Raw genomic sequence first — 15,045 nt, forward strand, 5'->3', positions numbered from 1 at the left:
GAGAGAACGAGAAAGAAAATGGTGTGCGTTAATGGGTCACTACACTATAACTCCTGATGAGTTCGGACAGTTACAGGCGTCGTGTACTTCCCTCAACGAGATAAGGGGTAAGGCTTATTCTGCTGTTATTGACCAAGTTAGGAATAGCTCCACCTTTCAGTTCATTATGATTGACGGTCTTCTGTACCGCAAGTGTCTAACGTCTAGTAGACCTGATAAGGTAGGGAAGCTAACACTGGTTGTCCCTTATGATTGTCGCCAGATCATCCTATCTGTTGCCCATGAGAGCCCTCTCGCTGGCCACTTTTCCCACAGGAAGACCGAGATGAAAATCCTAGAACATTTCTTCAGGCCAGGAACGGGGGTGGATATAAGAGCATTTTTCCATTCCTGTGACAAGTGCCAGCGGTTGTCTGCTAAGGGAAGGGTTCGCCCGGCTCCTCAGAAGCCGATGACAGTAATTACGGAACCATTTTTCAGAGTTGCCATTGATCTGGTGGGTCCTTTGTCACTGCCGTCTTCAGACGGTCACAGGTATATCCTAACTCTGATTGATTTTGCTACGGGTTTTCCGGAAGCAGTACCCCTAAAGGATATTGATTCTATATATGTGGCTGAAGCCCTACTTTCCATCTTTTCCCGTGTTTGTATTCCTCGGGAAGTGTTATCAGACCGAGGTACTCAGTTCACCTCTAACTTAATGGCAGAACTACATAAGTTACTTGGTGTAAAGTCTATCTTTACTACACCCTTCCACCCCAGCAGCAACGGTCGCATTGAACGAATTCATGGACCTTTGAAGGCCTCGCTGAGGAAGCTCTGTGAAGACAAACCTAAGTAATGGCATAAGTATTTAATTCTAACTTTGTTTGCCCACAGATAAATTCCCCAAGACAGAACTGGCTTCTCTGCATTTGATTAATTATACGGTATATAATATATATATATATATATATATATATATATATATATATATATATATATATATATATATATATATATATATATATTATTTTTTTTCATTTTTTTTACGTGATAGCCTATAGCGCCGGTAGGCTTTTTCCCGGTGGGGCCTGATGGTCGGCCCAAGGCTTCTCCCCGGTGGGTATTGATGGTCGACCCAAGGCTTCTCCCCGGTGGTACCTGATGGTCGGCCCAGCCCGTTCTGGCGCAGGCGAGTCTTTATAGTGGCGCCATCTTGCATTGGCTCATGCTGCCCTCCCAGGCTCATCTTTAATCCTAGAATCTAGAGTCGGGTTGATAGGTGGTCTTCTGGACAGCATGTGGGTAGTTTTAAGGCACTCGGCGGCGGCTGAAAAATCCCAGCTTGGTGGCATCAGGCAAGTTGAACTCGCGACCTCCTGAACTCTGTGGTGTGACTCTGTCTAGTGAGCCACCGCCACCACATATATATATATATATATATATATATATATATATATATATATATATATATATATATATATATATATATATATATATATATATATATATATATATATATATATATATATATATATATATATATTTTTTTTTTTACAGCAAGGGAGACAGATCAAGGGCACAAAAAGTAAACATTAATAAAAAAAGCCCGCTAATCACTGCACCTAAAAAGAATCCAAAGAGGTGGCCAAAAGATAAGTCAGTTTCGGGAGGAGAGGTGTCCTGATACTCTCCTCTTGAAAGAGTTCAAGTCATAGGCAGCAGGAAATACAGATGAAGGAAGATTGTTCCAGAGTTTACCAGCGTGAGGGATGAAAGAGTGAAGATGCAGGTTAACTATTACATAAGGGGTTTGGACAGTATAGGGATGAGCATGAGTAGAAAGTCTTGTGCAGCGTGGCCGCGAGAGGGGAGGCATGCAGTTAGCAAGTTCAGAAGAGCAGTCAGCGTGGAAATATCGATAGAAGATAGAAAGAGAGGCAACATTGCGGCGGAATTTAAGAGGTAGAAGACTATCGGTATGAGGAGGAGAGCTGATGAGACGAAGAGCCTTAGCCTCCACTCTGTCCAGAAGAGCTGTGTGAGTGGAGCCCCCCCACACATGAGATGCATACTCCATACGAGGGCGGACAAGGCCCCTGTATATGGACAGCAACTGTGCAGGGGAGAAGAACTGGCGGAGACGGTACAGAACGCCCAGCCTCGAGGAAGCTGATTTAGTAATAGATGAGATATGAAGTTTCCAGTTAAGATTTTGAGTTAAGGATAGACCGAGGATGTTTAGTGTTGAGGAAGGTGTTAGCTGGGTGTTGTCAAAGAATAGGGGATAGTTGTTTGGAAGATTGTGTCGAGTGGATAGGTGGAGAAACTGTGTTTTTGAGGCGTTGAAGGACACCAGGTTCTTCTTGCCCCAATCGGAAATAATAGTAAGGTTTGAGGCTAAGCGTTCTGCAGCCTCCAGCCTTGAGTCGTTAAGTTCCTGAAGGGTGGGTCTTCTATTAAAAGAAGTTGAATAATGCAGAGTGGAATCATCGGCGTAGGAATGGATAGGACAGTTCGTTTTGGAAAGAAGATCATCAATGAACAACAGAAAAAGAGTGGGAGATAGGACAGAACCCTGTGGGACACCACTGTTAATAGATTTAGGGGAAGAACAGTGACCGTCTACCACGGCAGAAATAGAACGGTCAGAAAGGAAACTGGAGATAAAGGTACAGAGAGAAGGATAGAAACCGTAGGAGGGTAGTTTAGAAAGCAAAGATTTGTGCCAGACCCTATCAAAAGCTTTTGATATGTCCAGCGCAATAGCAAAAGTTTCACCGAAACGGGTAAGAGAGGATGACCAAGAGTCAGTTAAGAAGGCTAGGAGATCACCAGTAGAACGCCCCTTGCGGAACCCATACTGGCGATCAGATAGAAAGTCAGAAGTGGAAAGGTGCTTTTGAATCATCCGGTTAAGGATTGATTCAAAAGCTTTAGATAAACAAGAAAGTAAAGCAATAGGACGGTAGTTTGAGGGATTGGAGCGGTCACCCTTCTTAGGTACAGGCTGTATGAAGGCATACTTCCAGCAAGAAGGAAAGGTAGATGTTGACAGGCAGAGACGAAAGAGTTTGATCAGGCAGGGTGACAGCACGGAGGCACAGTTTTTAAGGACAATAGGAGGCACTCCATCAGGTCCATAAGCCTTCTGAGGATTGAGGCCAGAGAAGGCATAGAAGACATCATTTTGAAGAATCTTTATAACAGGCATAAAGGAGTCAGAGGGGGGATGAGTAGGAGGAATATGCCCAGAATCGTCCAGAGTGGAGTTTTTAGAAAAAGTTTGAGAGAAGAGTTCAGCCTTAGAGATAGATGAGACGGCAGTGTTGCCGTCAGGACTGAGGAGTGGAGGGAAAGATGAAGAAGTGAAGTTGGAGGAGATGTTTTTGGCTAGATGCCAGAAGTCACGGGAAGAGTTAGAGAAAGCAAGGTTTTGACATTTTCTATTAATGAAAGAATTTTTGGTTAGTCGGAGAATAGATTTGGCACGATTTCGGGCAGAAATGTAAAGTTCATAATTAGCATTAGTTTGAAGGCTCTGGTACCATTTGTGAGCTACCTCTCTATCATTGACAGCACGAGAACAAGCGTGATTAAACCAAGGCTTTTTTAGCGTGAGGAGTAGAGAAAGAACGAGGAATGTATGCCTCCATTCCAGAGACAATCACCTCTGTGATGCGCTGAGCACACACAGAGGGGTCTCTATCCTGGAAGCAATAATCATTCCACGGGAAATCGGAAAAGTACATCCTCAGGTCGTCCCACCGAGCTGAAGCAAAATGCTAGAAGCATCGCCTCTTCGGTGGGTCCAGAGGGTGTACAGGAGCGATAGGACAGGATGCAGAAATAAGATTGTGATCGGAGGAGCCCAACGGAGAGAACAGTTTGACAGAATAAGCAGAAGGGTTTGAGGTAAGGAAGAGGTCTAGAATGTTGGGCCGATCTCCAAGGCGGTCAGGAATACGTGTAGGGTGCTGGACCAACTGCTCTAGGTCGTTGAGGATAGCAAAGTTGTAGGCTTGTTCACCAGGATGGTCAGTGAAAGAGGATGAAAGCCAAAGCTGGTGGTGAACATTGAAATCTCCTAGGATGGAGATTTCAGCGAAGGAGAAGTGGGTCAAGATGTGCTCCACTTTAGAATTCAAATAGTCAAAGAATCTTACATAGTTGGTAGAGTTAGGTGAGAGATAAACAGCACAGATGTATTTAGTAATAGAATGACAGTGAAGTCTTAACCAGATGGTGGAAAATTCAGAAGAGTCAAGGTCGTGGGCACGAGAGCAAGTGATGTCGTTGCGCACGTAGGCGCAACATCCAGCTTTGGATTGAAATTTAGGATAGAGATAGTAGGAGGGAACAGAGTAGAGATTGCTGTCCTTAGCCTCAGAAACCTGTGTTTCGGTAAGGAAGAGAAGGTGAGGTTTAGAGGAGGAGAGATGATGTTCCACAGAATGAAAATTAGAGCGAAGACCGCGAATGTTGCAGAAATTGAGAAGAAAGAGGTTCGAGGAGTTATCAAGACACCTCTCGGGTCGGCAGCCAGAAGGGAGTCCTCCTGGGGAATTTGTGGTCCCCAGTCGGGGACTCCGAGGCTTGGTGTATGTGCGCCATTTTGAAATTTTAATTTTGGGAAAAGGTGTATATGTTGTGTGAATGCAGTGTGGTGTGGATAGAGAGAGGATCTGTCTTTAGAGAGCATGCTGAACTACTCTCCGGTGTTGGTGAGACAATAGGGAAACGGATAGTGAGGACATGGGAAGGGTCTTTGGAGGGCTTCAGCTCCCTTCTCACCTCCCATATATACCTCACCGGGAGTGGCTTGCGCCCGCTCGGTAGGTGTCTTCCTACCTACTCCAGCCACTACTTGGTCCTGATCCATCTCTAACAGTCTTGTTTTTCTCTGGTTCTTTTTCTCTCTTATCAGGCTTGAAGTATGAAGTAATAGGCATGGCTGATAATTATCTGAAGACTCTTCACATAAATCTATCCATATTTTTTTTTTTTTTTAACGTCCTTGCCTGTTGCGCCGGTAGGCATCTTCCTCGTGGGGCCTGATGGTCGGCCCAAGGCTTCTTCCAGGTGGGGCCTGATGGTCGGCCCAGCCCGTTCTGGCGCAGGCGAGTGTTTATAGTGGCGCCATCTTGCATTGGCTCATGCTGCCCCCCGGAACTCGTTCTTGATTCGCTTGGACGGCTTCCTCTAGAGTCCGGGTTGATGGGTGGTCTTCAGGACAGCATGTGGGTAGTTTTAAGCCACTCGGCGGTGACTGAAAAATCTGAGTGGTAGCGTGGGGATTCGAACCCGCGTCGTTCATCACGCGGTGAATGTGAGCCCAGTACGCTACCAGTTCGGCCACCGCCTACAATGCTCCTGATCTGTAGGAGGAATGACACCAAGCTCTTGCTAAAATCATATTATGGTATGGGGTAAAATACAAGCTGCAAGCCTACGTTAAGCCTAAATTTAATGAAAAATTAGCCTAGGTCTATCCTAGCCCGACCTGACCTCATAACACTGGTCAAAAAAATCTTGATAAAACTTATGAAAATCATTTCTTATCTACTTCACCTTGGACATGTATAAATTAAAGGTCAAGGATTCAGACAAGGAGTGACAACCTAAACAGAAGGCATAAATTTATCTTTTGTATTTTTTTTTCCCAAAAAGTGTCTGAGTAAAAGATAACTCAGGTCTTTCATGAATGATATGGTAGTATGATACGTTGCACATTATAACTAAAAGAGAAATAACAGTTACATACTCAAGTGCCCATCTAGCGACGTACCTCTTTGTCTTTGCCCATTCCCGTCCATTACTTGTTTGTCAACAATCAACATTGTAGTTGACTGAAGTTGATCATTCGAGTGAATGGTGTTCGGAAATTATTAAAAATATTTACCATAAAAATGCTAGCAGCTAGAATCAAACATAAAAAATGTTTTCCCAGTTCCTGCATCATATGCGTTACAATGCATGTGTAAATGTAGACCGATTCTAAAGTCGAAAACTATAAATCTAACCTCGCAATTTCCAGCCACCACAAGTTCTGCTCAGGACCGCGGTCCACGCTGCCCACACTACACGGGCGCCAGCTCCACCAAGCATCAGCTTACCGGCAGCTGATTTTATAAACTTTTTTTTTACCCCGGTTTCGGTCCCATTTTCTTTAGCTTTAGGGTATACTATTTTAAAGTACCGTACCAGCAACTGTTGAATTACTGAATGACGAATGCCCTGCAGTCAATTACAACAGTTGGCCGATAGAAATCTTATAATTATCATGAATGTCAGAATTTAAGTTGGGGGGGCAGATAACTTGATAATGGGGGCAGTGCCACCCCTTGCCCCCACTTTAGGGGGAGGCGGTGGCTGAATGGATAGCGTGACGACGCCGCGTCCAGGACGACGCGGGTTCGCGCCCCGCCCGGTGACACAAGCTGGGATTTTTCAATCACCGCCGAGTGGCACTATCCACATGCTGTCCAGAATACCACTTATCAACCCGGACTCCAGATTCTAGGATCAAAGATGAGCTCCGGGAGGCAGCATGAGCCAATGCAAGATGGCGCCACTATAAATACTTGCCTGCGCCACAACGGGCTGGGCCATACCATCAGGCCCCTCCAAGCAAGCTCACCGGCGCCATAGGCGGGAGGATGGGAGAGAGAGAAAGAGAGAGAGAGAGAGAGAGAGAGAGAGAGAGAGAGAGAGAGAGAGAGAGAGAGAGAGAGAGAGAGAGAATCACCTGCCTGTCACCAGGGGCTGACTTTGCTCTCTCATTAGAATAAATTTGGGGGCTGTTAACCTATACTTCCCAAGTTTTCCTTTTTTTGAGAAAAAAATAATGTTGCTGTTCTTTGCATTTGTTTCCATCAATAATATCTAATCATTTTGAATTTTTCATCATATTACATATATTAAATGATACAGAATTAGAGGACTAATTCGTCCATATGGGCACAGTGAATAATGGGTAATTTCTTAATAAAAGAAAACAAGTATTTCTACATTCAAGGTAAAGTCGTCTTTGACTTGATTAAGTGTTTATTTTTGTTAAACAGTGGTTACAATGTACATATAAAGCAGTTTTGATGTCATTTTGCATCAAATACTGATATAGTAAAAAAATAACATTTTCAATTCCTTGACTAGAACTGAACTAGAAATTCATTGTAAAAAAATAACATTTTCACTTCTTTGACTAGAACTGAACTAGAAATTCCCTGAAAAAATTAATGGATATTCTTATTATGAAAAAAAATAATAAGTTCCATTTCCCTTTATCGCCTAATACAGGCATTATCTAACGAGTATGAAATTGTACAAAACAGTTTTGCTTTCCATTCAGGCAAAGGTTTACTTTGCATTTAGAGCATGTGATATTTGTTTTTCCACTGCATCCTTTCCTCTTACACATCCTTCTTTGTTCCTCTACAGCAGGCCAGTGGCCAACACTGTCATATCTGATAGGATGATCAGGCAATGCTTGAGGCCTACCAGCTTTTTTCACTTTGGGTCCTGCATCAGTAGCATCTGAAAGAGATGGTCTTCCTCTTTTGCGATTTAATTCTTTGCCTCCCTTTATCAGGGAAAATGCTACTTTTATTTTGAAAAATGCCAGAGGAATTACCTCTGACTTTGGTAGCTTGAGGTGGAGAGCATCCCTTCTATAGAGAAGCCAGCTGTTGACAATCACCATGTCAATCATGTGAAAGATCAAACGGTGGTAATATTTTTTTGCTCCAATGTTGATTCTGTACAGAGCAATTAGACAGTCTGCCAGATCCACCCCTCCCATTGACTTGTTATACCATTTGATGATATCTGGGCAACTGATTTCAATCCTTTGGGAGAGTTTTTTATCCCACCTTGACACCTTTCCTAGCGGTAGTGCTTTGGCAAAAGTGGACACAAGATTAACTATTTTGTTGTCATACCATTTGACATAGGTTATCTCTATTCCATCATTATCACACTTTAGTTCTTCATAAGCACTCTCCCTTTTTTCATAAGATCCTTTTCATCATGTTTTCCCTTCTTTATGCCTGGTAGGCGTGCTTGACGCACTGTACCACAACACCAAATTTTTCTTGTTGCTAAGTGCCTGAGCAAAGGTAGAGATGTGAACCAGTTATCAAAAAACAAGTAATGATTACAGTCAGATGGTATGATTTGACATAAATGCAGAACTACATTTGAACTTGGACCTAGGTCAGGTACTGTAGGATCATTCACAGGATTGATTTTTCCAGTATATGGGATAAAATCATGTGTCATGCCATCCTTGCCAGCCAAAACAAAGAATTTGTAACCATATTTGTGTGGCTTGCTAGGAACATATTGTTTCAGGTAACTTCTTCCTTTAAAAGGAACCATCTGTTCATCAATGCAAAGCTCTTGCTCCATTGGTATTTGATGGAATTTTTCCCTGAGGTGATCTACCATAGGCCGCACCTTGAAAAGCCTATCCTTATTCTCTCTGGAATTCTGGGTCTCAGTACTGTTGTCCACCATATGAAAGTTAGTCTTGATAAGCTCCCAACGGTTACGACTCATAACTGTTGAAGTGACATCTCTCATATCACCTAAATGGTGGGACCAATGCATCCTAACATTAGGAAGTTTGCTAATGGAAAAGTAGATACACAAACCAATCCATTGTTCAAGCTCATTACGATCCACATTGAGAGGCTTGTTTGGGTTTTTTTGTACTGAGTAAAGGTTTGATTGTGTTACAAATAAATCAAGGAGGTCATCTGTGAGGAATTGCCTTACATATTCAATGGGTTGACGTAAATCATCAGCATACTCATGATCTGGGCCAAGATAACTGTAATTATTTGTAACATCATTGTGATCAGAAGGCACCCATGATGTAGATGTTCTGGCATTAGCTCGAGCTCTTCTGGCTGTGACTTGTGGGGCCTCTTCATTCTCCACTGTAGCTTCTGCAACCTCCAAAACAACAGTATCATCTTCTGAGAGTGGCAGGTATGCTTCTGCATCAAAGGTAGCCCTTTCAGCATGAATATCTTCAGTTTGTGCTGTATCTAGAAAAAAGATAAGAAAGGAAGTTATATATATATATATATATATATATATATATATATATATATATATATATATATATATATATATATATATATATATATATATATATATTTTGCAGGTCATGATTCAACCAAGAAAGATTCTCAACTTACCAGTGAGTAGATTTGTGGGCATGACAGGGTCATCTACCTCCTCTTCTTCAGGTTCCACATCACTTTCTTCATTTTCTAGGTTGATTTCTTGCGCATATTCTTGATCTCTTGCACGTAGCCTGTCAATCTGTCTGCCATAAAATGTAGTCGACGGGATATCTGAAATAGAAACCAACGATAATAATACAACAATATAAATAAATAAATAAATAGATAATAATAATAATAATAATAATAATAATAATAATAATAATAATAATAATAATAATAATAATAATAATAATAAACTCTAGGCTCTATGAATGACAATGATATAGTACATAACAATAGCCTAAAATATAATATGTATCAACAATAGATTATAAATATATGTACATTTTCTTTATCGAGTAGGTATAATAGAAAACGGAACGTGATGTTCCCAACTGGACGAACTCGTCTGCTAAACTAATACTATTGTATAAGCTACAAACTTTATCTAACTCTGATTTTATACATACTACACCTAAGTATAACTATTCAACAACTTCTCTGATTTTTTCTATATGCAAAACTTACTTGATATTTCATCCATGTGGTCATAAATGAGAGCGCCTGCAGCAAAATCAGGCACGTCCACCTCCCTCAATTGTCAGGCGCATACTGAGCTGTAAACAATAGAAAGTGGGCGGAGTCACGTGTGGCGGGATGCACAAATACCAGACGAATTCGTCGGCTTGGGAAACAAGATCATATATGCAGTGTATTGCCCATAGAGTCCTGTTATAAATTACCGGACGAATTCGTCCGGGTGGGAAGTATAGGGTTAAGACGGGGCCGAGGAGGGGCGCTGGAGGTGGATAGGGGGAGAGTGAGGTGGCTATGGACGATGATTTTTTTTTAAAATTTGAAAAGATCATAAAAACAGAGACCCAAGCTCTGGTGGTAAAGTGACAACGGCCCCGAGTGTACTGCCACACACAACATGACTGCCAAGCCTGTTCCATTCATCCACCACTCTATTAGTGAACCAGTTCTTGCCTTTGTCTTTGCTAAATCTGAATTTGTCTAACTTAGAACCATTGCTACATGTCCTGCCTGTCTCTTTTACTACCAAAACCCTATTGACATCCCCTTTATTAAAGCCCTTCATCCATTCATAGACTTCGATCAGGTTTCCTCGCAACCTTCTCCTTTCTAGAGAGTGTAGATTTAAATGCTTATGTCTATCCTCATATGGCAAGTTTCTCAACCCTTGAATCATTTTCGTCATCCTTTTCTGTGCAGATTCTAACATCTTGATATCCATTTTATAGTAGGGTGACCAGAACTGGACCGCGAAATCAAGGTGAGGTCTAACTAGTGCTATGTAATGTTTGAGAATGACCTCAGCGCTCTTATTGCTTACGCTCTTCGAGATGAAACCCAGTACCCTGTTTGCACGATTCTTAGCATGAATGTATTGAGCCCTAGGACGTAGGTCAGTGCTCACTAAGACTCCTAAGCCCCTCTTACACCCAGACCTGCTTAGAAGAGTCTCATTTAAGGAGTAATTGAGTGAGGGGTTATTCCTACCTACACTCAGAATACTACACTTCCCGACAATGAACTCCATCTGCCACCTCCCCGCCCAACCATATAGGCTGTCAAGCTCATCCTGGAAAACCCTAGAGTCCTGGTCTGATTGTATGACTCTACCGATCTTGGTATCATCTGCGAACTTACTGACAACACTACTAATTCCTGTGTCCAAATCATTGATGTAAATGATAAAAAGCAGCGGACCCAGCACCGATCCCTGTGGGACTCCACTCGTAACATTGCCCCATTCAGATTTTTCACCATTGATTTGCACTCTCTGCTTTCTACCATTAAGCCACGCCCTGATCCAGTTCAAGACTTTCCCATCTACGCCGTGAACTGATAATTTTAGTAATAGCCGGTGATGGGGGACTTTATCGAACGCTTTACTGAAATCTAGATACAGTATATCATAGCTAATATCTCTGAAAACTGCCTCGATTACTTTAATGTAGAAGGACAACAGATTAGTAAGGCAAGACCTCCCTTTCGTGAACCCATGCTGTGAGTCATGAATTAAACTAAGCTTCTCTAGATGGTCCCGAATGCTCCTGGCTATAATTGACTCCAACATCTTGCCTACAGCTGATGTTAAGCTAATTGCGCGATAATTTGAGGTGGCTGACTTGTTTCCCTTTTTGAAAATTGGCGTCACATTAGCTACTTTCCATTGGGCACTTACCCAGAATTTACCGACATCTTATAGATATCGGTAAGTGGACCACTGAAGACCTCCTTGCATTCTTTCAGGACATTTGGGAATATTTCGTCTGGGCCTGGCTATTTATTTTTCTTCAACCTACCAATCTCATCCTGGACTACCTGCATGGTGATGATCACATATCTCAACTTGTCGTTATCTTCGCCCTCATATACCTGAACTCTCCGGAATGGATGTTAGATTTTACTGTGTGAAAACTGAGAGGAAATGGTCGTTCAACATTTTACTTATATCTTCCCCAATCTCAACGAGCTCAAATGTGTTTGTTTTCAACGGTCCAATTATCTCCCTTGTTTTCGTTCTGTACAATTTAAAGAACCCCTTGGGACCGTTCTTGGCCTCGTTAGCTACCCTAATCTCGTAGTTCCTTTTTGGTAGGCGGGTGTTCTTCACCGATCTGGCTAGCTCAGTATGCCTACCCCTGAGATGGGTTTCCCCATTCTTTATTTTCCTATAAATTCCTCTCTTTAAATCAATCTCATGCTTGAGTCTACGAGTCATCCATTTAGGGTCGTTATTTTCCTTTCTATGTGCTTGGTAAGGGATATGCTGTCTTTGACCCGCTGCTATTACTCTAAATAAATTATAATTTATTTAGAGTAATAGCAGCCATGTATAGCTGACCTACAATAATTATTGTAGGTCAGCTATACATGGCTCCCCTGTCCTCCAGGTTCCCGCCCTGAGATCCGGCACTCATCTAGCCCTAAGGTTCCCCAATTTACTTCCTCAAGGTGTCTAAAGTCTGGCACAAACACAGTGCTGAGGTCATGGGTTACTGCCCAGTCTAAGTTAAACCTAATCTCCTTGTGATCACTACCCCCTAGCTCTCCCCCAACGTCTAGCTCATTGATCATATTATCGTTGTTAGTTAAGACTAAGTCCAAAATGTTGTTACCTCTGGTGCGCTCAGTTACTGTCTGCTTAAGAAAATTATCCTGTAATATTTTTAGAAAATCCTCAGACTTTAGATCTCCCACCACGCCCTCCCAGTCTATATTCCTATAATTGAAATCCCCCATAATGCAGACATTTTTGCTCCTCTTGTAGTAATATGTTTGTGTCCTGCCTGCCAAGGTTGGGTGGCCTGTATAGAACCCATGAAATTAGTTTGTCTCTCCCTTTGTGGACGTCCACCCAAACTGACTCCTTAGTCGCCGTTTGTTTGAACATAATTGTTAACGGAACATTTAAGAGTGTTATTCACATAAAGTGCCACCCTCCCTCCCCTTCTACTCTTTTCATCCTTGTGAAACATAACCATCTATTTCCAATTCCGACAAGAAGTTTTTGTTTGCAATATCCAACCATGTTTCACTTTCACTTTCCTTGATTGCTATAGAGTCGAATTTCTCTACACATGCTCTCCCCCTCAGTAGATCTATCTTATTTCTTAGACTCCTACTGTTGGTATAATAAGCCGTTAGACCATCCTTTGTTGCATCCTTTCGATTTATCTTGAGCTTTCTACGATCTACTCATCGCTAGCCCGGATGAAGCCTCTTACAAACATCACCTTCACCAAGTCCTCACCCGCTTGCAAGACTACGGAGTACAGATCAACGTGGACAAGTCTGAGCTCGGTGTTAGTTCCCTCACCTTCCTTGGCAACACTGTTACTCCAGAGGGCATCGCTCCACTCAACTCAAGGACTGAAGCCATCCAGCAGTTCCCGGAGCCGTCCACCCAGCGCCAACTCAAGGAATTCCTGGGTATGGTTAACTTCTACAACCGCTTCGTCCCACACTGCTCTCTCATGCTCCAGCCCCTCTACGCCATGGTGAAGCCCTGCAAGCGTGGCCAGCCTGTCACTCTCGCCTAGACTCCGGACGCTGACGCCGCCTTTCTCGCAGCTAAAAAGGCTCTCAGCGACACAGTCATGCTGTCCTTCCCAGCCCAGTCGCGGAGATCTCCATAGCAACAGACGCCTCCGACACTGGGACTGGTGCTGTCCTACAACAGTTCGTCGACAACGCCTGGAAGCCGATCGCCTTCTTCTCTCGTAAGCTCTCCAAGTCTGAAGCCAAGTACAGCGCTTACGACCGGGAACGTCTCTCCATCTTCAAGGCTGTCAAACGTTTCCGCTACTTCATTGAAGGCCGTCGTTTCCACGTGTTCACCGACCACAAGCCCCTCACTACAACCTTCCTGAGGAACAAAGACTCTTATACACCACATCAACTTCGCCACATGGACTACATCTCGCAGTTCACCACTGACATCCGGTACATCAAAGGTGCAGACAACGCTCCAGCTGACGCCCTCTCCCGCAACATTACCGCTGTGACGTCCTCTTCACTTGATTACGCCGCCATAGCCGCCGATCAGTCCGGCGACGCAGAGCTGGAGAAGCTTCTGGACAACCCGGCGCTTAGAGTGAAGAAAATCACTCTCCCAGGCACCAAGGTCACTCACTCTCTACGCTGACGTCCCCACGGCCACCATCCGTCCCTACCTGCCACAGCAACACCGCTACCAGGCCTTTCGTCAGCTTCACGACCTCTCTCATCTTGGCATTCGAGCCTCGCAGCGCCTAATGACGTCCCGCTTCATTTAGGAGGGAATTAACAAAGACGTCAGACTGTGGACCAAAACCTGCACCGACTGCCAAGCCTCCAAGATGACGCGACACACTCACTCTCCACCCGGCACCTTCACGCCCGTCACGGAGAGTTTCGACCATGTCCACATCGACCTTGTTGGTCCCCTGCCGCCCTCCGCAGGCCACCGCTACATCCTCACCTGCGTGGATCGTTTCACACGCTGGCCTGAGGCCGCCCCCATCGCTGACATCACTACGGACGCCGTCGCCTACGCCTTCATCGCTACATGGGTCTCCAGGTTCGGCGTCCCTCTCAGCCTCACCTCAGACCGCGGCGGCCAGTTCGAGGCTAACGTGTGGAACAAAGTCATGACCCTCCTCGGCATCCGCCGCTACAGAACGCCAAGTTATCACCCGCAGGCTAACGGCATGGTCGAGCGCTTCCATCGGCAGCTGAAATCCTCCCTCATGGCCTCCACCCAACGCGACAACTGGTCTCTGGCTCTTCCCTTGGTCCTCCTCGGCATCAGGTTCTCCCTAAAGGAAGACCTGCACCACTCCTCGGCTGAACTAGTGTACGGCACCAACCTCCGGCTCCCAGGCGAACTTCTAGCGCCCACACCTGACACCGCCCCCTGCGGCGTCCAGGACTTCGCCGCCCGCCTCAAAGGTGCAATGAGGAGCCTTCAGCCGGTGCAGCCTCGCTCTTCCCCGAAGAAGACCTTCGTCAACCAGGACCTCGACACTTGCACCCACGTCTTCGTGCGCGTGGATGCCGTCCGGCGGCCCCTGCAGCAGTCCTACCAAGGACCCTACCGCGTCCTGAGACTGACCAGAAAGACTGTCACGATCGACAAACATGGTTCTCAGGACGCGGTCTCCATAGACAGGGTCAAGCCGGCATACCTGCTGGCCCCAGACCAGGCGCCCCATCTCTCCGTCGCCGAAACGATACCGTCTGCGTCTCAGCATCCCCGCACCAGGAAGATTTCGTTCCTCCTTCCTAGTCACTGGGGGGGAGTATCTGTAGTAAG

At 44.5% G+C, this 15,045-nt stretch overlaps 1 protein-coding gene across 1 annotated transcript; it reads right to left on the bottom strand.

Annotated features, from left to right (window-relative positions):
* Positions 1-7,951: 7,951 nt before the first annotated feature.
* Positions 7,952-10,003, bottom strand: LOC126996702 (piggyBac transposable element-derived protein 3-like). The gene is made up of 3 exons (XM_050857458.1): positions 9,747-10,003; positions 9,189-9,347; positions 7,952-9,035 (listed from the first exon to the last, which is right to left on the bottom strand). Exons 1-3 carry the CDS (start codon positions 9,760-9,762, stop codon positions 7,963-7,965), a joined length of 1,248 nt encoding a protein of 415 aa, XP_050713415.1. The 5' UTR covers positions 9,763-10,003; the 3' UTR covers positions 7,952-7,962.
* Between the last annotated feature and the right edge of the window lie 5,042 nt (positions 10,004-15,045).

The sequence above is a fragment of the Eriocheir sinensis genome, chromosome 10 (assembly GCF_024679095.1).
Source record: "Eriocheir sinensis breed Jianghai 21 chromosome 10, ASM2467909v1, whole genome shotgun sequence".
Taxonomy (NCBI): Eukaryota; Metazoa; Arthropoda; class Malacostraca; order Decapoda; family Varunidae; genus Eriocheir; species Eriocheir sinensis.